Source organism: Electrona antarctica, assembly GCF_951216825.1.
Source record: "Electrona antarctica genome assembly, chromosome: 12".
NCBI classification, from domain to species: Eukaryota; Metazoa; Chordata; class Actinopteri; order Myctophiformes; family Myctophidae; genus Electrona; species Electrona antarctica.
Window position 1 is genome coordinate 38368400 of NC_136793.1, and position 25445 is coordinate 38393844.

General features: G+C 43.6%; 1 protein-coding gene across 1 annotated transcript in view; it reads right to left on the bottom strand.

The window, feature by feature from the left end:
• Nucleotides 1-25445, bottom strand: part of zdhhc8b (zDHHC palmitoyltransferase 8b) — a 92081-nt gene that overhangs the window by 26797 nt on the left and 39839 nt on the right. Inside the window, exon 2 of the mRNA XM_079517076.1 lies at nt 3109-3230. Coding sequence (XP_079373202.1) covers nt 3109-3230 — 122 coding nt within the window. The remainder of the gene's footprint in view (nt 1-3108; nt 3231-25445) is intronic.

Genomic DNA, 25445 nt, shown 5'->3' on the forward strand with positions numbered 1-25445 from the left:
TAAAGATAATTACTCCTTTATGAGGGCCGGAAGGCACTTCCTAAACACAGGCGCTTATCATTTACAACCATACATACAAACACTAACCTGGAAATGGGTTCAATGATTGTTATTTAACAATCACCCTTGTGGTCCTGGAGTGACCCTGACTACCATTTTTCCGGGCTAGAATGAAATGGGTCCTGATATAAAAGAAAATCAGTTGTCTGGATCTTCAATTCTTCATCACCAGAAATGGAGCTATGACTCTGGTAGAATGGATTACTATTAATGGATTCTAGCTGTGAAGCGATGTCGCTTCACAGCTAGAAGGTCCTGGGTTCGATTCCCGCTGGGGACGCTGTGGGCGTTGGGGGTGTGTTCTCTCCTCCGCGTCATCAGTGCCCATACCCTGGGTGGGGTTGGCAAAAGGGCCTTTCTGTGTGGAGTTTGCATGTACTCCCTGTACCTCCCCCTGGCCAGCCTCGCTTGATAGAGGGGAAAGGAACTGGTTGGAATAACGTGTTCCTTCCAGGCGCTACGTCCAACCAGGGAAACTCCTATCTGTCAGGTGAAAAGAAGCGGCTTGGACTCCTCATGCATAGAAGAAAAATAAAGCATGAGGTCAGTCCGTTGCACTCAACAGGTTGGCAGAGGGAGTGTAGCGCCCAGGACTACATTCGATTATTCACACTGGGTGAACAAATGGCTTGCAAAAATCGTGGTATAACAAAAATTAGGAAAAGCTATTTTGGAAAACTTTTCAAAATGTTCACCTACCATGCCTGACATGCCCAAAATCAAATTAATGGTGGACCTTGAAACAACACTGCAAGACTCTGTTGAGAGCCACTGCAAGAGAGTGGTATGGCAGAATGTATAACGTTTTAGAGGCACAAACAGTTCCGATCCTGAATACATGCCCAGAAACAGTAAAGCTTAATTCCAACAGGGCTCCATGGAAGACCTGGGGGTAAATCCCAGCCTACATGTATGGAGGTATGGATTCGAACAAGCTGACGAGGGGAGATAATGGGATGTTGAGAAACGGCTTTGGCGTGTGGTGTAGGAATAGTGAACCTACTATGTGCACAAGACACAGAAGAAACCATTAATCATAGTCACATGTGTACATGCATTGCACAGTGCGCGCACACACACACACACACACACACACACACACACGTGCGCGCACACACACGCACGCGCACACGCACATGCGCGCACACACACACACACACACACACACACAAATACAACAGGGTAGCGACTATTCTTGCATGCGTGCAGTCCCTCTAGATATAATAATAAAGAAGGAAGATATAATGAAGCTGTGTTAATGACTAAAACTGGAGACAATGCAGATGTCCAGGGGAGAGCCTGACAGAGTTTATGAATTAATAAAGAGTCTCACTCTGCCTGGAATAATGACGGATACATTTTTCACACAAAAGCGAATGTGTGCACAAACTGCACACACGGACATCAACATATTGTTAACGACAACTAATAAAGCAGACATAGCTCTAACCCTAGCCTCGGAAACCACAGGCGTTTTGTCTACTCTAACCCCTAAAGTTAACATCTAAATCACTAATCTTAATCTTTTCCTAACTCCCCCAAATCTCCCCAAATCTAAAATAACCATTTGTGCGCGCACACACACACACACACACACACACACACACACACACACACACACACACACACACACACACACACACACACACACACACACACACACACACACACACACACACACACACACACACACACACACACACACACACACACACACACACACACACGTCCGTGTAATTGTCACAGAGAATCCACTCACAGACAACTTTCCCCCTCCACAAGCTCATTAAGGTTCTATTAAGCAGCAGTACACATTTATTTCCATAAAATAATTGTTGGTTGTGCTTCGTGTAAAGCATAGATTTGTAGAACGGAAGGTGCACATTTCATTTGTGTCTGTCAATCAATCATTCATTCATGAAATAGAATCCCTAATGAAATGTCACGATTTAGGTGATATAATTTCTATGACTGTTATAAACTGAAATAAACTTCCATATAATCCAGAGAGACTTCAGTTTGTAATGGATTGGACTTCTTACCGTTGCACAGGACTGCTATTAAAAGAGAAACCTGTGGAAGATGTAGCTTACATTCACGTCCCATCATTGAATGTTACCAACTGTTAAAGGTCAAACCTCCTGGTTTTGCTTACTGACGTCTATATTTCACCTCAGGTAAGCCAAATAGCAACTGTAGATGAACAGCAGTGGCTCTCTAGTCTCTCGAGACAGAAGAGGGCGCCGTTTTTGGACGATGGGTTCTCAGATTGGTGGCACTCAAACCTTTCAATTTCAAAGACCCCATTGTGGTATGCAATAGGCCACAGAATCCAGTAATTCTGAGAGTGTATAAAAGGAACTAAATGAATCCATATGGGGTGGAGTGTCTTCCTTTACTGGGAGTGTGCAAGCAGATGCTCGTTGGTCCAGCAGTTTCTGAGATTATTTGCACCCAGTCACACAGAAATACAGAAAGACGCGCGCGCACACAATCGGACAGGGACCAAATGTCCCCCTCTCAACCTTTCAGCCTGATAAGAGCATATTTTCAGGTTGGCAAATGATAATACATTTGAACCATATGACAACGAGAATACTTAAGTTAAAACACATTGCCTGCCATGGACGTCCCTGGACGTCAACTGCGTGTTTTCAGTGATTATGCTATTGGGTGCTCTTTGCCAATGTATGAATGATACTAGGTTGCTAGGAGACAACTGGAAATAGAGCTGGACCTGCAATTCCTTTGTTCTGGCAAACTTCAGCATGGCTACCTTCATGGACCCTGGAGTATTGTGCGCGCGCACACACAGTACTGACTCTGGCTCAAGTGGACTCGGAGGGGGAAGTCCCCCGAGTCAATTGGTCCGAGACCGAGTCAAGTCCAAGTCAAATGAAGGGCGAGACCGAGTCAATGAAAATGTGGACTCGAGACGAGTCAAGGACTCGAGTACTACCACACACACACACACACACACACACACACACACACACACACACACACACACACACACACACACATTCCAACAGCCATTTCAACACAAACCTCGGGGGAATACGCCAGGGTCCATGAAGGTCGCCATGCTGAAGTTTGCCAGAACAAAGAGGAAGACGACGCCATTATAGAGAGGCACTGCAGCGGAGATGGCCTTGGTCAACCAGGGACACCTGGAGAGAGACACAGAGAGAGAGAAACATTAAAGCCTTGGTCAACCAGGGACACCTGGAGAGAGACACACAGAGAGAGAAACATTAAAGATGGCCTTGGTCAACCAGGGACACCTGGAGAGAGACACAGAGAGAGAAACATTAAAGCATTTCTATTACCCTAAAAAAACATTATTTTGCCCAGGTGAGACAATCTATTTAAGATTCTGTAGTGATTATTCTTTTGTTCTACAGTCCTGGACACACTCTCTTGCCTATAGCCATAACCACATGTACACATCAGTATGTGCAATGCATGTGAGCTAGTACAGCACAGTAATAATGCACATACTGTGCAATCAACTAGGGAACTGTCTGCTGGAGCGCGTACAACAAATACACGTACCCACTTTTTACACCTCCTTGCGCGCACACACATATTACAATGTATGCTAGCCAAAGCAATTCCTGGAATAAGCTGGAGGCTTTCAGGAAGACTCCTGTCTCCTGTCTCTTTTCTGACGCTATACATTAGTAAAATCCTCAGTGTTCAGTCGAACACAAATGGATAAATGAACATTAACATATAGATGTATGCCCCGTTTCCTCTCTCTCTCTAGAGTGAGTTTTTATGTATTTTATTGCCAATTTGGTTTCAAATCAAATCACGTTTATTTAAAAAGCACATTTAAAAAAAAATCATTGTACCAAAGAAACTGAATGCACTATGCCTGATGTAGCTAAGGGCGTGTTCGGAAAACTGAGCGCACTGCGCAATGCAAACTAATAGGCGAGTGCGCTCTGGTGCGGTATTTCCGAACATGCCCTTAGTGTAAGGGAGCTAGGGTCAACCTTTCCTACAGTACACAAACGCCCTTGTTGCAAGTACCAATACACAGCATGAGACCCAACTCATCCTTGTACTGTTAACCAGTTTCAACCGGGCGTTCCCATTTTGGCCATGTCATTATCAATAATGGACTATTTCCGCAATTTGTCGTATACAACAAAGTGTAGAGGGATAAAGTGGTTTTAAACAAGGAGAAACGGAAGGAAATTGGATTTTCTGTGGATGTTGTGTGTGTGTGTGTGTGTGTGTGTGTGTGTGTGTGTGTGTGTGTGTGTGTGTGTGTGTGTGTGTGTAAAATACACCAGGGTAGTGACTATTCTTGCGTGCGTGCAGTCCCTCTAGATATAATAATATAGAAGGAAGATATAATGAAGCTGTGTTAATGACTAAAACTGGAGACAATGCAGATGTCCAGGGGAGAGCCTGACAGAGTTTATGAATTAATAAAGAGTCTCACTCTGCCTGGAATAATGACGGATACATTTTTCACACAAAAGCGAATGTGTGCACAAACTGCACACACGGACATCAACATATTGTTAACGACAACTAATAAATCAGACTCTAACCCTAGCCTCGGAAACCGTTTTGTCTACTCTAACCCCTAAAGTTAACATCTAAATCACTAATCTTTTCCTAACTCCCCCAAATCTAAAATAACCATTTGTGTGCACACAGTCACACACACAGTCACACACACAGTCACAGTCACAGTCACAGTCACACACACACACACACACACACACACACACACACACACACACACACACACACACACACACACACACACACACACACACACACACACACACACACACACACACACACACACACACACACACACACACACACACACACACACACACACACACACACACACACACACACACACACGGTCTGACGTCAGTCGATTTCCTGGTACCAGTAACCTGAAATGATCTTCAATCTTTGTCGCCCCATTCCATTCTGCCATGGGTGCTTTGTTAAATAATTCAGAGCAGTGGCTGTAGAATTTGGCTGCTGTACTTACAGGTCTACCGTTAAAGAGCTTGTTTAGGCCTTAAGATATTGAACTTGGGCACAAAGCTCAGCCTTAATCACACCAAACCATCTCACTGACCCTGAGATTTTGCCTGATGAAGGCTGACATGGTCAAAATGCACTTTAAATACATTTGTTTGGGAGCTTTAACCCAGTGTGCAGATATTTTAAATTCTCTCAGAAGCTAATAAGGAAATAAACATGACTTATGATACTGAAGTGGAATGATCTACTGAAGCAATTTTAGCTGAAATTAGCTCTTTTCTAATCTCCAAATTCCAAATCTCAGAATTAAACTTAAAGATATTACCTGAGCACTATGGTTCTGACTTTGTACTCCTTGAAATGTCACACAGTGTACAAGTAGTAACCATGATACCAAGACACTACAGTAATTAAGTGCCTCTTAGGTAAGGAACAGTCTTGATCCTTTAGCATGTACTCTCCACTGCAATCCCTAGACTGTCTGTAACGCCATAATCCTCTCTACAGATTACAATCCTGAACTATACCTCAACCTCTGAACTATGATTTAGCGGTCACCTAACTCACCCATCTCCGAGCCAGGTGAGAGGAAAAACGTGTGGTGGCCAATGGCAATGCTGGTCTGGGTGAAGTGATACAAACTGTAGCCGACAGCCAAAGAGGCAGAGAGAGAGACAATCTGGATCATTGTTTGTGAGTAGAGCAAGGCACCAGAGAGACATTATTAAGGAGAGGAGAGGTTAACCACATGAACCCTAGCATCCTAATACTGGACAATCATGTCACAACAGGATTTTGTAAAAATAGGCAAACATTCTATGAAAATAGCAGATCTACAGTAGAATCACATTGTGAGCTTGTAGATAGGCTTTAGTGTAGGGGGGGTTAAACTGAGGGAACTAAGTATAGACACCCCCTAGGGGTCTCCGATTAATCCCCTCCGTGTGCCAACCGACCAGCAGGGGTCTCTATTGCAGTGACAAGGACAAGATCCCTCACCGGCTTCCCATCCACTAATGTCACTTTGTTGTATAGCCTGCCTGGCCAAGACGCCAGCAGCACCGCTGCCAGGAGTTGAAGCCAGGTCTCTGCGGAGGCGGGAGAGTGTTTTACCCGCAACACATTTGATTCATGCTCAACTGACCAGACTGATGCTCTTCTACAGCAGTACGCTGCTTCATGCTCACATCTGGGAGATCCCCAGACAGTCCAACCAGTGTTCTACCGTTTGAACCAGGCTACTGGGTACAGCTACTACAGCAGAGTACCGTTTGAACCAGGCTACTGGGTACAGCTACTACAGCAGAGTACAGGCTACACTAGTGATTCTCTTTGTTTGTTGTCGTCTCAGGTCACCCCTGTAAATTACATTTTCATCCAAGGCACCCCTGAATTACATTGTTACTTTATAGAACCTTACAGGGCTTGACATTAACTTTTAAAGTACATTTCCCATTCACTTGTCTGGGCACAACAGTCACTTGTCCGGAGCAAGAGCACACACAAATACATTTTAAATCAACTGACTCCAAGTTGGTTTTGGTGAATACATACAATTCAGTGTACAAGTTAATAGCCCTAGAATGTCTGTGATCTTACATACATTTCATGAATTCCAAATACAGCCATAGATCAGTCCTATCCAGCAGACTGAAACACAGCCATAGATCAGTCCTATCCAGCAGACTGATACACAGCCATATATCAGTCCTATCCAGCAGACTGATACACAGCCATAGATCAGTCCTATCCAGCAGACTGATACACAGCCATAGATCAGTCCTATCCAGCAGACCGACCTCGTTGGTATTACACAGCCATAGATCAGTCCTATCCAGCAGACCGACCTCGTTGGTATTACACAGCCATAGATCAGTCCTATCCAGCAGACTGATACACAGCCATATATCAGTCCTATCCAGCAGACTGATACACAGCCATATATCAGTCCTATCCAGCAGACTGATACACAGCCATATATCAGTCCTATCCAGCAGACTGATACACAGCCATAGATCAGTCCTATCCAGCAGACTGAAACACAGCCATATATCAGTCCTATCCAGCAGACTGATACACAGCCATAGATCAGTCCTATCCATAAATACACAGCCATAGATCAGTCCTATCCAGCAGACCGACCTCGTTGGTATTACACAGCCATAGATCAGTCCTATCCAGCAGACCGACCTTGTTGGTATTACACAGCCATAGATCAGTCCTATCCAGCAGACCGACCTCGTTGGTATTACACAGCCATAGATCAGTCCTATCCAGCAGACCGACCTTGTTGGTATTACACAGCCATAGATCAGTCCTATCCAGCAGACCGACCTTGTTGGTATTACACAGCCATAGATCAGTCCTATCCAGCAGACCGACCTCGTTGGTATTACACAGCCATAGATCAGTCCTATCCAGCAGACCGACCTCGTTGGTATTACACAGCCATAGATCAGTCCTATCCAGCAGACTGACTTCGTTGGTATTTAAACTTTTAGCACTGCGTAGTGTGTACTCACCCAATAATTAATTCCTAAGACATGGAGTCAGATATTGTCCTCTAGTTTCATATCCATTTGAAAGTTCCTCCTATAAAAATGATGAGTTTTGTGTTTATTCCCACTACATCAGAGTGATAGGCCTACATCCACACTGACTGGTACGTGCTTGAAGAAGTTTATTCATAATTTCATATTCATATTTATTCATTTTGGATACATTTTCTTTTAGATAAATCCCTCCGAAATACAACAACAGAGGACGAATCTAACAAAAGAGCAATTTTAACATCAGTCAGTGGCAAAATTATGCTTTGAGCCAAAGAGAGAAGAAAATGCAGTGACAGCAGCTATTTGCAAGATCTATAAGGGTCCATTTGGGTCCGTTTTCACACTTCAATTAACACAGGATTTTACTGCGTGGGACCAGACAACATGGGAGGGAAAACGTGGGAGACTAGGTTGATATTACCTAATTGTGTGGATACAAACAAATAACCAGTGGCCACTTATCATGGCTGTTTTACAAGTCACTTTTACAGCTTATGTAACCATGATACCATGGCAGGGAGGGGAAGCATATAACTCGACAAAAAAAAGAAAGAAAAAAAGTTTGGACAACTCTTAGTGAGTGAGCCAAAGGGCCTCTTATTGCTGCCAAACTAGCAGTAATGTAATGAATTTGGTTCTTTGTTGGATTCTTGCCCCAAAGCTGGCCACCAAAAGGCCTGGAAACTCTGTAGTAATTAAAACTGCCAAAAAGAGGCGTGTGTGTGTGTGTGTGTGTGTGTATGTAGCTACAGTTTAGGTACTGTAGAAATCCTTCAGGCCCACGAGCCAGTATTTGTGAAGTTTTCACTTTTCACCTTCTTTGAAGAGTGTGCATGTTTGATCTTACAACAAAAGAACAATGACACAAATATTTTAAGCTGTTCTATATTCTCCCCCAGATGAGTTAGAAGAGAATGTTGCGCTATAATAGATTAATAGAAGCAAAACAGAACTCAGCTAGAGCTCCTCAGGGCTGGCAGAGTGGGCACTTGTGTAACCACACATATCGTACAAAACATTTACACAGAACAGATACACAGACATACACACACGGCTCCCCACATAGACAGAAAGCTGCGCGCACGCACACACACACACACACACACACACACACACACACACACACACACACACACACACACAGTGATCAGTGTGTGAGGCTGCAGGCAACATTCAGGATCTCTACACAGCAGCTTTGTACTTGCAGTATCAGTATCTCATATCAGAGTCACAAGACTGGGGCTGGCTTCTGACTCGGTTTCTTCGCTGCCTCAAAGGGAATTTAATTTCCTCAGTCAAAGATGGTTCATTCATTCCAACTAGAGCGGTGCCCATGTTGTGATGTCAGAACAGGCATATCCATATATGGACCATGGGAAGGGGCCCAGTCCAGAGTCCGTGTGTCGAATTTGAAGTCAGTGGGGCGAACGGTTCTATGGAACACTATGGCTAGAAGTTTTCTATTGATCACTGCAGTGTGAGTCACATCCTGCATTACAACCGGCACATCAAAGTCTCCACGGCTCTTTAGTTTCCCTACTGGACTCCATTACATTTTTCAGTACGATGAGACCACAATGCTGTTTAGATTTAGAAGTGCTTTATTCAGCAAAGCAACAAGCACCTACAAGGTGAGTTGGTAAGTAGAGTTATGCATGACGCTGCTTCAAACATAATGAAGACATACAGTACACATATTACGTGTAGTACATATGCATAATATGCATTGTACACACATGCATACTGTATTGTGAATTAGAGAAACATCCCCTGGTTGACTAGTGACAAGAAGCCATCTGCATGACTATAAAGGCCAGGCAAAAATCCTGGTCCGCCACTGAGCATCAGTCAACTAAGACAGATTCTCAGGCATAATAGATTAATGGCATGTGTTGATTCGACTAAATATGAGAAGGGAACCTTTTTGAAACTATATTAAAAAAAACAATCGAATATTCCAAATATTGTGGTTGTGGAAAGAATACAAAGCAAAGAAAAAGGCATTGTGGACTTTGGTGGAGAAAGGCCTTGTTACTCTATATGTATAGAGATGGTTTGATGCTACGCTTGCAGTGCAGGGTGAAATGGGGCTATGATATCAAAAGGATCTAAACACGCACGAACGCACGCACAATGTCCTGGAGCCATTTTACTACTCAAATCTGCCAGTCCTTCATTTGCCTGCTTTTGGATCAGGGCAGAAAGTCATCCCTGACTTTGAAACTGGCAACTGCATGCTCTCACGTGTTCTCTCACGCTGCAAGAAATTACCACCCAAAGGAGCTTGTCCACCAAGTCTGAAATTTGAAAACTTGGTGCAACCTCACATTGTGTCAATCACGTTTACCCACAGCCATTGTTTCCAGACCAGGTTCGATTTGTTGCCTTTTTCCACAACATCTTGCAGTGTTTTGAGGCTTTATATCCTACGCTGAAGAATGAAGAATTTCAGGAAAGGCTCATTGTCTAGCATGCTTTTTTCCGATGGGACGATACTCTTCAAGTGTGTGTGTGTGTGTGTGTGTGTGTGTGTGTGTGTGTGTGTGTGTGTGTGTGTGTGTGTGTGTGTGTGTGTGTGTGTGTGTGTGTGTGTGTGTGTGTGTGTGTGCGCGCGTCTAGGAATGAAAACAAAGACGCACCACTGGAAGAGGAGGGCCGACGTCTCTAGTACCCAGATTGTCTTGTTACTAATGGAGAGCAAAATAATGTAGGCCTATATTGTTTCAGGATCTTTCCTCAAATAAGGACAACTTTAGTTTTTTTCAACCAAGGTTCATGTTTTAGGTTGTTATTAGAGAAAGAAAAAGATGAGTGTTTTTTTTCATTTGCTGCTTTTTCATTTTAGGGATTTTAGCTGTTTTTGACAGGGGGCGGGGGCATTCGAGCATGGGGCTAAATATGTATTTTTTTACAACATTTTATAGCCATTTATTATTTTATTATTTACTATAGTCCTACTAGACCCCAAGAAATTACATCTAGCCACAAAAGATCACTGAATGTGAAGGGGGTGACAAACTGACCTGTTGAGCCATACAGCACAGTACCCCCTTCACATTCAGTAGATCCTGTGATATTTTGTGGCCAGATGTCATTTCCTGGGGTCTATAGTAGGACTATAGTAAATAATACAAAAATACATTGCCCCCGCCCCCCTGTCAAACTAAAGTTGTCCTTTAGACTATCCTAGAATTACAAAATACAAATACTACATGTCATGTCTTTCATTCCCTGTGTGGATGACCTTATTGGCTTCTCAAATAGAAACTGCTGAAACCCACACATTTCCATGCTTGCTTCTATTCTATTCCGCAAACACAAGTCACTGAGTAAAGTGTTGGCTTTGAAAGTCTATTGAACTAGTTTAACTGAGGTGGTCGTCAGACAAGCTTAATGCGATTTTAGTGAAGAAAATCTAATTTCATAGTCAGTTTCGATTCGATTCGAACTCCGGCCTGTGAATGTTACAAGGAGGAATTATTTTCTACCTTGAATGACACCTGTGAACACAGCAGGCGTTTTTGCTCTTTCATTTGGCAACATTAACAACATGGTATCAGTCTGAGTTGGGAGTGTCCTGATATTGGTTAATTCATTCAAAGCTGTGACCTCCCATGGTGACACAGATGGGAAACATATGTTCATCCAGGCTGCCCGCTGATGCCTGCTGATCCCAAAATGCCCTGAGAACCAGGGTATGATGCACAAGTACAGAGATTCTATTCCATGCTGCAGTATAGGCAGGGCCGCCACACACACACACACACACACACACACACACACACACACACACACACACACACACACACACACACACACACACACACACACACACACACACACACACACACACACACACACACACACACACACACACACACACACACACACACACACACACAGTCTTATTATAGGGAGACCAGTCAGACCACCTCCAACCACTGCAGAGGTACTAGTTATTATAGTTATACTTTACCACACAGACTGGTTAAAATATAAATGTATTCATTAAAATAGGTTCAGGATTGAAGGGGTCTTTTCATTATGTCTGCCCACGATCTCTGTGATTCATACAGTAGGCTACGTTTGTTTACCTCAGTCACTGATACTAGAATTTGATATTTTATTTTTTTCTATGAACCTGTGACTTGACACCCATACTGTTATAAAACGAAAATAAAAAAAATCTTTTGAAAAGAATGATGAGGCTCAAGTTAATCTAATTGGTTTATTAACTAGTCCTGCGATTTAATAGATATATTATTATTGATGTATGTATTTTGAGGTGTAATCTATTTGGTCTCAGAGGCACTAGTAGAACCGGAAAGGTTAAATTCTGGGGAAATTGCAAAGTGTGGTTGGCTCGAAGACACAGACGTAAATATAGGCCCCTCCCACTGATTTAGCTAGCCAATTACAACGTCAAGTCACCCCTGTGATCATGTGTAAGTAATTAGGAGGGGATTTATTCCCCAAAAATCATGTTTTTTCAACAAACGTTTACATTTTTTGCATTTGCGGCGCCCCCTATGGATGAAAATGGAATGCTTTTGTGTCTCTGTTGATTCAACCACCCTCGACATGTGATTAAAATTGATGGACATTGCGTTTGTGATTTTTTTGATCAGACTGGCATCCGTTGTTTCGCCTATCCAGATTGAAATCGCCTTGTAGATCACGTCTTTTCGGCAAGCGATCTGATCACTTACAGATAACAGTGTGGGCAGTCAATCCTAAAGATCAGATTTGAAAAACAAATTGGCTTTGACTGCAGTCTGAACGAAGGCTAGAATTCTACTTACAGCTGGTAGGGTAACTAGACGGCAATGGTGTAACATCCAACCACAGCTGCCTGATGCTACACCTCATGGGGTAACATCCAACCACAGCTGGCTGATGCTACACCTCATGGTGTAACATCCAACCACAGCTGGCTGATGCTACACCTCATGGTGTAACATCCAACCACAGCTGGCTGATGCTACACCTCATGCATGTGAATTTCAACGGAGGGATGAACTCAGTTTCACTTTTACATGAATGCATAAGAGGGCCGTTTGGAAACGGAATGAAATCCTTCGCCCTCTGATATGCCCTTTTAACTCAACATTTACATATTCATAACTCCCTTTCCATTTTCATCAGATCGTGAGAGACAGGAAAGGAGGAACGCTGGCCTAGGCATTGCCATAGATCATTTAAATTTGACAGATTCAGCATGTTTTAGCGATGTGGACCTAACTGGCTTACTACTGTCCTGGAAACGCAAGAAATTAGGGGAAATATGCAAATGTGTTATTCTCCGTTACCACTGATGCAGGGGAACACAATTTTAAAGCTTATTTTTTGGGGGACTTTTATTTTTTTACCTGAACTGAGTGACGTTTCTTGTCCTCAGGGATAATCTGCAGAGAGTGCAGACTAGACACACCTTTATAATCTCTACTCATCATTAATAAAGTATCTGCCAATCTGTCAAACACTCCAATTAACCCACAATAAACCACAACGTGGCAATACCAGCTCACGGAGCCCCTACCCCCACTCAGATTAACATGCGTCTATGAATGGAACCACAGTACCACACCCACACAGTGTCTCTCTGGCTAGGTTTTTGCATTAGATGTTTAACATGTTTAATTACATTTACATTTAGATTGCACCTGGTAATCTAAATTAGAATAATTCCTCTAGTCCGCCACTCAGAGAACTCAAATTTACTCCATCATTCTGATAGATTAGTTATCTGGTGGACTAGCTCGTTTTGACTTGTAGATTTGAATAGACTTGAATAGACTTGAAGTGAATTGGGAGCTTAGAATACTGTGGACTGATCCTCCAGTCAGTGATCAGGCTAACCGTCGGAAATGGAAACCCACTACAGTTCTACAGGTCAACTAGAATAAGTTAGGGTTTAGGGGCCAATGACATTGGGGCTTAACCACACTAGTATCTGTGAGTATTTAGACCACCGTAGCAAGGTCAATCACAGTCTGCAAATACAAATGTCAACACTGTGTGTGTGTGTGTGTGTGTGTGTGTGTGTGTGTGTGTGTGTGTGTGTGTGTGTGTGTGTGTGTGTGTGTGTGTGTGTGTGTGTGTGTGTGTATGTGTGTGTGTGTGTGTGTGTGGGGATGTGTCTGAGTGAGAGAGAAATAGAGATGCGTCCGTCCAATGTGACTGTGCGTGCATGATTACTGAATGTGTGTCTGCAATCATGGTAGGCTATGTACATGCACACGTATGCACATGCTAAACAACGCATTGTCCAATCCGAAATATCTGTGTCTGCATGAAACCCTATATGGGCCAGGCTTATAGTGGAATAGGTGGGAGGGGGGAGGGGTGAGGGGGTCTCGGCTAATTTGGCCGTCACCTTGTTCCAGACAAACACTTGGGCCTCTTCCAGTTGCTAGGCTGAAATGTGGCGAGTCTGAGCAATGCATATCTTAGTGGCAGAAGTTGGCTTAGTCTGTCTGTGTTACATTCCTAGTCTCTCTTATTCTAAATCCTGAGTGCAGTTGTTGTGAGGCTGCATGTGTGGGCACAATCACCTTATCTAGGACCAGGCAGGATGAAATAACTACATTAACCTTGGTGTCCCGGGCACATTTTTGTATAGTACAGTATATTGGCTAATTTTACTACTGATTGTACAATGAAGTACTAAGTGGTTAAACGAATTAGGGAGACTGACCTGCAACAGAAAATGGAAAATGTGAAAAGCCAAACCGTGTAGGTTCAATCTCAGGGAAAACACCCACATACGCTCAGCATAGGAAAAAGTCCTCAGAGGTAGAGCCAAACAACACACAGGAGTGTTTAACTTTAACAGGAGTGAGACAGATGTCCATCACTTGCAGAATCGCTGCGTCCTGGACTCCCATGGCTTGTGTCTCAGGGCCCCTTGGCCCACTGTGTCCCAACCACCCCTACTCTCCATTCAGCCCCTATGGACCCAGATGCATGCCCTCCCTCCCAGACACATTCATGACTGTTTTATCTCCAAGCGTCATCAGCGAGGTCAGTCCAACTCTATGCTCACTTCCTGCAGGGTTTAACTTGGACTGGGCAACCAGCATGCAAGCATACATGAATGTTATTTATGTATGTATACTATGGACCTGCAAATGCATGCAGATTGCAGACGTACACACACACAAATAATACTAATAATACTACTGATGTGAGGACCTTCCATCGAATTCTTACCGACTGCAGTCATTCAACTACAAAACCTCAAAACCACTTGCTAAACGCTTTCTTCAAAACTTAACCTATACACTGGCCCTAAACACCAGAAATATGTCTGCACAAAATATCTTTTCATCTTTGTGAGGGCATGTGATTCTGTCACAAGAACAGAGGTAATGGATGCACAGACTCATACTGTATACACACACATGCACGCTGACCATTCCCCAGTGACAAGACCAGTCCTCTGTCTGAAACAGACACCAGATGTTAGTCTGTGTCCACTGGGAAACAAAAATAACACACTGGATTTAAACAGATGGAAGGAGGGGGAGCGCATGGCTGAAGTTCCTCAGCATCTACAGTACTGAACTGTTGAGGAGGTGTGCGTACACTTAAACCCTACCTAGTACCTACAGTATATACCGTAGCCCATACAGTCCCCTAGGGGTCTATATTAGGACCTCTCCTTCTTCCCCTCAACCCCTATATATCTTCGTCGAAAATAGCTAATCTCCTAGCTCACAACGGGTCTTCTTGTGACACGTTGTGAGCTTGCAGAACAGCCATTTTGGCTGAATGTTCGCCCCCAGAATAGGGACGCCAGGTTTCATGTGGTTAACTCCCAGCTGCTCCAAAATAAGTGCTCAGTGGTACAATGGTGCATAGTTTGACACTGCCCACATGTACATGCGTGACTGACTATATGAAGTGAATGTGAAGTAGGGCATTGAAAAATACCTCAAAATAGTGTACATGCTCAGCCATCCATATACAGACAAATACTATGTACAATCACATGTTCCTGTGCTGGCAGCAACAGCCAACAGTAGGTGCTGCTGATGGCTCAGATCTTTGCCATGCCGCCTGGTTCTGGTGATATTTACAGTGCAAATACCCTGCTTTCCAAAAACACAGATTAAACAGCTCTATGGTGCAGTTCTCACCACTGAAGCATCTCCTGCCACAAAGCCACGGTCCAACTTTGACATAATACAAACCCAGGAAGACAACTACAAAGTGTACACTAGTATGTGTTCTGTACAGTAACTGTATCCTTGCATCTAATGGACACTTTCTACTCGAGTATGTAGCTGTATCTTTGTACCAGACAGAGTTGGAAAACGAATTAACCATAATAATAATGCTTGTAATGTTGGTAATATGCGAATGAAATCAACTCAAAATCTAGATTGTACATTATACATCGATATGACAGCACAATCAAAAAATGTTGGAAATCCTGATTTTGTGTTTCACAATATGTAATCATGAAACTTGAAACTTGGAAATTCATTTTAATACTTTATTCAGTAGTATATTATTTAATACTTAGTATTATTATTTATTTATTAATACTACTAAGCAGAACACTGTACAATGTCAAGCTCACAGAGGCACAGTACAAACATACAGTAGATACAATTTGACCTAACATGTGGTACGGATAAACAATAAAGACATTACAAAGATTATACAAAACATTGATGGCCCTATCTTGCACCACCCCGGCCCTTACCCCATACCCCTAAACATATTTGCCATTTTTTACTATTTTGAAAAACATTTTAAAATAGGTCAACTAGCCGATCTACATCGACACGTTGACATAAAAATGGCAAATACATTTTGGGATAAGGGGTGGTGCAAGATATAGCCCTGAGATTACAATATCAGGCTAAACGAATAGAATTGTCATTTTAGCCATAATCGTGCAATACTGATGTGCAATTCGAGCACTCTAAACAGTTAGATACTATGCAATCACTTCCCACAAGTAAGTAAGTAGGTCGGAGAGGCTTATTGTCGTTATCAGCAGAGAACGCAGGAGATGGATTGCTGAGGTGGAGTGCTACACGCTCCCAGTACTTACTGCACTCAAGCTGTGCTACTCCTACACTGAGTTGGCGGTGCCTGGGATTGAACCCATGACCTTGTGGTCCAAAGGTGAGAGCTCTACCAGCTGAGCTTTTTAAAATTATACTGTAGGCAGTTAACTACTTTTTGGGGGAGGATGGTGTGATTTAATTCTAGGCACTGCAGCTGCATAGTCATCTGTAACATGGGCATATTATTAACTCATCAGCCTCAGAGGCCTCAGAGGCCTAAAGTTAAGAGGCCGAAAGTTAACGTTATGAATTTGCAGCTCAATTAATACATATCTTTGGGAGCATTAAGATGGTGTGCGGACCTGCTCCTTCTCTACAGTGTTATCTATTCTGATTCAGCACCAGATGAAAAAGCCAACGACATGTGGATGTGCGTCAGCCTGGGACCAGACGAAGCTGCTGGTCGACCGCTATTAATGACACATTAATAACTCATTGCCATACATCCCTCAGAGTCATTTTAAATTGCTGGCACTGAAAACCAGGTAAGAGCACGGCATGGCAGATTCTTGCCGTATGTCAAGTCCACCATATGTCTTACAGAGGAAGGCCTGTCCATGTGGACCCCATCGGCCTAATGAACTGATCATCAATCAGTTTATGCGCACGCACGCACACACGCACGCACGCACGCACGCACACACGCACACACAGAATGTAATATAACAGAAGGGAAATGTCCAAGCATATTGTTTATGCTCCAGGTTCACAGTGTGATGTGCATGATGTAAGTTTATACAGTTTATGAAGTCATTTCATATATTTCACCTTTATTACTGGTTATTGATTACTGGTTGAAATCTATACAGTAATGTCCAGTATGCTCTGTGTGTGTGTGTGTGTGTGTGTCTGTGTCTGTGTGTGTGTGTGTGTGTGTGCGTGCGTGCGTGCCAGAGTGAGAGAGAGAATTATTTACAAGGAAAAAATGGGTTCCGTTGTGCGCATGGTATCACATAATTTCAGATCTTGCGTGTTTTCAGGATCAGACAGACACTGGAGATTCAGAAAGAATAGAATAAAATAAATATTTCTACTTTATTGAGCCCTGGGGAAAATTACAGTCGCACTCATCAAGTTAAACAAACATTGAATACAAGAAATATATGATTAAAAAGACAGATAAAAGACAGATAAAAAAGTATATCGCGTCTCACGTATTTTGCATCGTAATGAAATCTTGCACAACGTTTAGGACAGCCGATTTCAATAATGACAGCTGTGTAGTGTGAACTGCAAAGCGATTATGACTAACCAATGACTTGTAAAGTCGTCCAATGTGTACGTGCCTTTATATCAAATGCAGGGTAGATTGATATGGCCAAAATGAAAATCTCATTAATTTACATGTCCTTATATAGTAGCTGATGTTTTTTCACAGCAGCTTAGAAACACCCAACCCCTCCCCAAACCACAAACACCCAACCCCTCCCCAAACCACAAACACCCAACCCCTCCCCAAACCACAAACACATGCAACACTGTCAAATCAGACTAGAATTCCTCTCTTTGAGCTTTACTATACGATCAGCTAAACCCCGTTGTCGAGCCTAACACCTCTGGGACATTTCATTTGGAGAGATTCAGCTGTTCATTCATCTCTGATGGATTTGACATTGTGGTCAAAGTCATCACTGGATATTCTCCGAGGACAGTATTATGAGATATTCACAGCCAGACCTGCAATATGAAAACCATAATCCCAGGTGATAGGCCATACATACAGTATGTGGCCCAGTGATTGAATCTATGTGCAGGCGATTGACTGCACATCACCATGTCTCTGCTGCTCGCACACACCATGTCTCTGCTGCTCGCACACACCGCGGGACAATATCCTCAGTGGCTCTGGTAGGCGTGATTATTGAGAGAGAAGACGAATTGTGATACAAGTGCTCTTTTTTATAGAAAACTTATAATATTTCTGTATTTTCATTTCATAATACAAAATTCATCTTCCCGAGTAGATTAAACATTTCGCTTAATAATGACAATAATAAATAAATAAATTTGGAATAAATTCTGGTTCATCCATCCCGACTAATTTCATGTGGGACGCTGAAATGTACAGAACAATATTCAAGCAAAGCATGAATAAAAGGACACAATGTCCTTCACCTCAAGCTCAAAACCTAACTAGTGTGCCCACCCCCCCACCCACCCGCCTCCTCCTCCTCCCTCTCCCCTCCCTCTTTTTCTCAGTTTCACCTCTCCATCCATCATGAGGCATGTAGCCGAGGCAGGTGCATTCAGTATACATCCCCACGTACACCATTCCTCTTTCCATCTCTCTCCCCCTCTCTCTCCCTCTTCCAGGAAACTCATCAGTGGCCCTTTCAGATCTGCAGGAATCTTAATTGTATATTGTCAGACAGGGACAGGGTTCTTATCCAGCCAAGTGGGCGCATGTGTGTGCTTGTGTGTGATGTTGAGATCTGCATAGTATAGGATGCGTGACATGAATGTATACTCTGTCTCGCTCGCACGCGCACGCACGCACGCACGCACACACGCTCATAAGGTTCATCTGCATACAGTATTTTATACATACTGAACACAGTAACACAAACACATGCATGGAAGCATGTACGCACACACGCTTTCACTTCACCATCTCTCTTATTCATCCACCCTCATTATGCTCCCTGCGTAAGCCCCCCCCCACCCCCCCCACGACTGACGGCTCTCTTTAGTTTTTCGTAGAGTTAAGAATGAAAAGTGACAGCTTGCTGGTTCTGAGTCTCTACGGCTTCTCCACCAGCCTCACAGAGCTTCTCCACCAGCCTCACAGAGCTTCTCCACCAGCCTCACAGAGCTTCTCCACCAGCCTCACAGAGCTTCTCTACCAGCCTCACAGAGCTTCTCCACCAGCCTCACAGAGCTTCTCCACCAGCCTCACAGAGCTTCTCCACCAGCCTCACAGAGCTTCTCCACCAGCCTCACAGAGCTTCTCCACCAGCCTCACAGAGCTTCTCCACCAGCCTCACAGAGCTTCTCCAGCAGCCTCACAGAGCTTCTCCAGCAGCCTCACATAGCTCCTCCACCAGCCTCACAGAGCTCCTCCACCAGCCTCACAGAGCTTCTCCACCAGCCTCACAGAGCTTCTCCACCAGCCTCACAGAGCTTCTCCACCAGCCTCACAGAGCTTCTCCACCAGCCTCACAGAGCTTCTCCACCAGCCTCACAGAGCTCCTCCACCAGCCTCACAGAGCTCCTCCACCAGCCTCACAGAGCTTCTCCACCAGCCTCACAGAGCTCCTCCACCAGCCTCACAGAGCTCCTCCACCAGCCTCACAGAGCTCCTCCACCAGCCTCACAGAGCTCCTCCACCAGCCTCACAGAGCTTCTCTACCAGCCTCACAGAGCTTCTCTACCAGCCTCACAGAGCTTCTCCACCAGCCTCACAGAGCTCCTCCACCAGCCTCACAGAGCTTCTCCACCAGCCTCACAGAGCTTCTCCACCAGCCTCACAGAAGCCATGACAGATACAGTATGATCTGCTGACTGTACGCTTCCACAGAAAACACCACTATGACATGTGAACTTAAATCCCATTCTGTGACGTCCCAGGTTGAATTGAGGGATGGGGAAAGAGGGAACAAAGATTTCCTTTGATTTAGCAGGCTCTGACAAGACAATGACCGCATTTAGCAATTAAGCATGGAAGCGCTGGGGAAGGGCTCCTGCCAGTGTACTCTGGGAATTGGAAGTACAAAGAACGGGAGCGATAAGAGGGTAGGCAGGTTAATAAACTGGGTTGACCTGCTATAGACCAATCCACGGAGGGTTGTCTAGACCCATAGCTGAGGTGTACCATTAAGCGCAGCTCGACACCTCAGTATTGATTGCCTACACCTGGCCTACAGGGCACTGCTCCATGGATTTGTCCATCTATAAAAAAGGGGGGAGGGGGGGGGGGGGGGGGGGGGTTGTGACGTTTGAGGAAAAGAAAAAAAAAACTTCTGAAAAAAAGACTCACATGGATGAATGATAGATTAAAGATTAATAATGTCACGGTGATTGGATGTGTCCTAAATTACAACCATTTTGGGGGAATGTGTTCAATACTCTATCCAACATTCTACATCAAAATCTAGACCCAGATCCCTTAGTGGCTCTCCTTGGCACTGCTGGAAGGGATGACCTTCCTCTAACACGCATAGAGTGTCGTATGGTCGACTTTGCCTTGTTGCTCGCTAGGCGTGCCATTCTGCTCAAATGGAAGGATGCTGCCCCACCCGTGCTCCGTCAGTGGCTTCGTGATATAATGTCCTGTCTCGAGTTGGAGATGTTAAGGTTTTCAATTGCCGGCTCTGAGAAAAAGTTTTACAAGACCTGGGGCCGTTTATTACATTCTACCACAACACACAAACTGCATAGTGTGCCGTGCCTATGCCTCGGCCAACGCCAAACCACAACAGAAACAAAATCTGCTCTGCTATGAAAAATCTGCTTTTTATTATCATTTTTTTCTATTTTTGTATTTTTTGTAATTATGTATGCATGTATTTTTGTGTATATATAGATACATTTATTTATTTTATTTCCTCCAGACTGTTTTTCCGACTATCCTTGGGATTGTGGGTGGGGGGATAGGGGATTGAGTTTTATTTTTATATTTTATATGTCCGTTTAATACTTGCCCCTGCGCTACGGTTACAAAAACCTGAATAAAAAGATTTTGAAAAGAAAGAATAATGTCACGGTGAAGAGCAAAGACATCTGCACACAGTGAAAAGTGTATAAGCGTTCAATCACAGACGGGCAGCTTCTTAACACCCCGATCGCTCAGGACGAAGTTCACCATCCTTTCAATTAGTAACGCCCAGCGCCCAGGACAAAGATTGATCAAAAAGACGGAGGTTGGCCTGGGCCATGGCTCAGTGGTCCAGGCACCTTGGCTGGTAATCCAGTCTGGCAGTGTGCCACGGGTTCGACTCCCGATCCCGACGGCCTTTACTGTATGTCTTCCCCCCATCTCTCTCCCCATTTCCTGTCAGCCTACTGTCTGTCCCTCCATAAAATATATAAAATAAACGGAGGTTATTGATATCAAAACCGATCACATCACTCCACAGCCTGGGAGCGCCTGTTGCTCAACACTCGATGTTGTGCAACAGTGGGACGTCATCGAAAATGTTCCCCCACTGTTTAGCCGATGAGACCGAAAATCTTAAAACGTTAATAACTCTTGATCTAAATCATAACGTCCAATTCTAAGCAAAGATCATGTGTTAGACGGCCCACCGCGGTCCCGTTGCTAGTCGTGGTAGATTTAATCATACCTCCCGTTGTTGTCGATCGCCTCTAGAGTGTTTTGGCTACATCAAGCTACTTCAGCCACATCCGGGATAACATCTGGTCCGTCGGTAAAAGTGCTCCGCTGCTATAAATCGCTGGGCGCTATGATTTAATGGATTAAATAACCCCGGGCGTTCGGGATGTTAATATGTGCATGCAGCTGATTCGAAAAGTCATTAAATCATACATTCAAGTGGTCTGATCAATAGCTGTGTTTGATTTTGAAACAAAAGCCTTGTTGCGTTGTTATTTAGCCTTTTTTGGGGCATGGTCAAATAAATTAATTTAATTTCATGGTCAGCCACAGCATCCTGGTGCTGTAGGGTGTAGGCTATAATAGTTGGTCAAATATTATCGTTGTGCCTCTGCACACAGCCAGCAGTCTGATGGATTAAAATAAGCCGCCTGCCATCATATGTAATTCTCTGAATGGATTGATTGCTTTAAAATGCTCAAAAACATTCATATGGCTCTGTTGCACTGTATGTGCTCTAAATCAGGACTGAAACACTTGCTGCTTTAGCCTTCTGTTTTTGTGATAAAGAACAAATCGTCTGATATTTGCTATACTATAAAATGACAACCTCAATTACCACGTGGGGGTGCAACCCCGGTCCACACCAACATCGCTCAACACCTTACACTACCCGTTCTTGAAATATAACAGATTATGTTGGTTAATTTTTGACCCAAGTGTACTGAGTTTCATGAGAATCTGACCATCTATTCTGAAGTTATCTAAATTTCAACTATTTAAATTATGTGTGTGAAACACACACACACACACACACACATTGATTGCTGAAATGTTCATTGATGATGTTTCTCTACACTTTCAAATCAAGACTAGCCTACAAACCAGTTGTATTGACGGTGCCCTCTCGCACCACCAACACCTGCTTCGTTGAGAAACCGCCTGCTATTGGATGGATGTAAATAAATATAGGGCACTATCATGTTAATCCCTTATGGGAATAGCCAGCCAACCCCCCACCCCCCCCCCCTCCCCTCAACCAACCACAACCTCTACCTTCTCCAAAAAAAGCATGTCCTAATGTGTTCATGGAGCGTCTATCTTCTCCAAGGTTGCAATGCTGAACCTGCTGTGTCTACTGGCTGAAACATAAGAGGGATAGATTGCACAGAGAAAGAGACGAGCTGCGGCTAAATCTGTGTGGATGGCAGTGGTGATGGTGACAGAGAGGTGGCAGGCAATAGTACAGTCAAATTATACTTACCGGTAACCAGCAAGGACTTAGGCCTGTCACAGTTAATACATAATCACCACGTTGTGAGCTTGTACGACTTCAATTTATCCCCCGAGCAAGCAGGCCGGCTCTATTAGCACAATGGTAAAGAAATGCAGCACTCGGGTTCAAATCCGGGGTAGAATAGGAATGTTACGGAATGCTTTAACGATGTACTGTATGTATTCAATATTGGTTTTCCTCTGCCGGGCGGCAGAGGAAAACCACTATGACAGATGAGGAGAGACAAACACAGAAGAGTGCTCCAAATTAATATTTCCTACTGCCAGAAAATGTAAGAAAACATTTTCAATTCCACAACTATTCATAGAAGACTACTGTCGTTATCACCTGTATACAGACTCAATTACAATCCAATCCACTGTTTGTAGAACACATTTAAGCCATTCTGGACGGGAATCCCTTTTGGTGTTTTTTTTTTTTTCACTTAATTTTTATTGAAGACAAAACAGACAAAGAACCAAAAAACCAAAAGACAAGACAGGAAAAAAAAGAAAAAAAAGAGGAAGACAAAAAAAAGAAAAAAAAAGACAAGGCTGCATTTTTCATATTACAAGATACATTCATTGAAATCCTATTGCATTATCACTAGGCTGAGAGAAGAGATCCCACTTTTCCCACATTTTATAGAACTTATCCTTTTGAAGTCTAAGTATGAATGTTAGCTTTTCCATAACATACAATTCCTCAGTAATGTCCATCCAATGTTCTTTCGTTGGTGGGTCCTGTTGGTACCAGCGTCGTGTGATCGCTTTCTTACTTGTCGCTAAGAGGATCTTGATTAAATATTTATCATTAGAAACTCTTCAGGGATATTTCCCAGTAGTAAGAAGGAACAAGTCAGAGGTATCTCAAAACACAGAATGGTCTCCAAGGTGGAGTGGATATCCTGCCAGTATTTCTGAATTTTAGGACAAGTCCAGAATATATGAGCGTGGCCCGCTCCCATGTGGCCACACTGTCTCCAGCATGGCTGATCTGTTTTCAATTGTCTTGACTTAATTTTAGGTGTAATAAAGAATCCCTTTTGGTGTTTTAAGCATTAGGTTATACTTTAGCTATTGAAAAATAGCAGATCTACAAGCTCATGAGCTTGTAGATCTAGGTCGGAGTGGACTTTGGCCTCAGAATGGTAGCTGAAAATACACAAATCTGTGTAGGGGGCAGATTTGACTACTACTACTAGTACTAGTGTAGACAACGTGTAGACAAAGTGTAGACAACGTCCTGGTAACGTCTGTCCCAACAGCCAGGAACCTTGGTGTTGTCCTGGACAGTCAGCTCTCGTTCAAAACACATCACAGCTGTCACTCGATCCTGTAGGTTCACACTCTATAACATACGACGAATTAGACCGTTCCTCACCCAGGAGTCAGCCCAGCTCCTAATCCAGACAACAGTCTTGTCAAAACTTGACTATAGTAACTCCCTCCTTACTGGCCTACCGACATGTGCACTTAAGCCTCTCCAACTGATCCAAAATGCAGCCGCTTGCTTGGTCTTCAACCAGCCAAAATTCTCATCAAAATTCAATCCCCCTTCTCCGCTCCCTCCACTGGCTCCCGGTCGCTGCCCGCACAGAATACAAAACTCTGATGCTGGCATTCAAAGCAACCAAAGGTATGGCTCCCCCATATCTTGCAAGTATGATTGAACCCTACAAACCCTCCCGCGCACTCAGATCAGCCAACGCAGGGAAGCTGGAAGTACCCTCACTAAAAACGCCGGGACAACGCTCCACACGTCCCAAACTCTTCTCCCTTCTGGCTCCAAAACTGTGGAATGCACTTCCCGGTGCAGTCAGAACTGCAGCATCACTCCCAATCTTCCGCCGTAGTCTGAAAACCCACCTTTTCAGACTCCATCATGGCCCGTAGCACTTACCCTACCCCCTTAGATAGCACTTTTTGTAGACTTAGATAGCATTTGATACAGACTTATAGCATGTTATGTAGAAACTAGAAGCACTACAAATAGATATCACTTCATAGCACATATGTATATCATAGTATAGTATATATGTATAGTTTGTATAGTTTCATTATATAGATATTCCACTGTTACGTTCTTAGCTTACGCATGTTTCATGATAAATACTTTTTATATACAGGTATGTGATGTATTGCCATGCTTTTTGTTCTTGCTTAGTGTAAATCGCT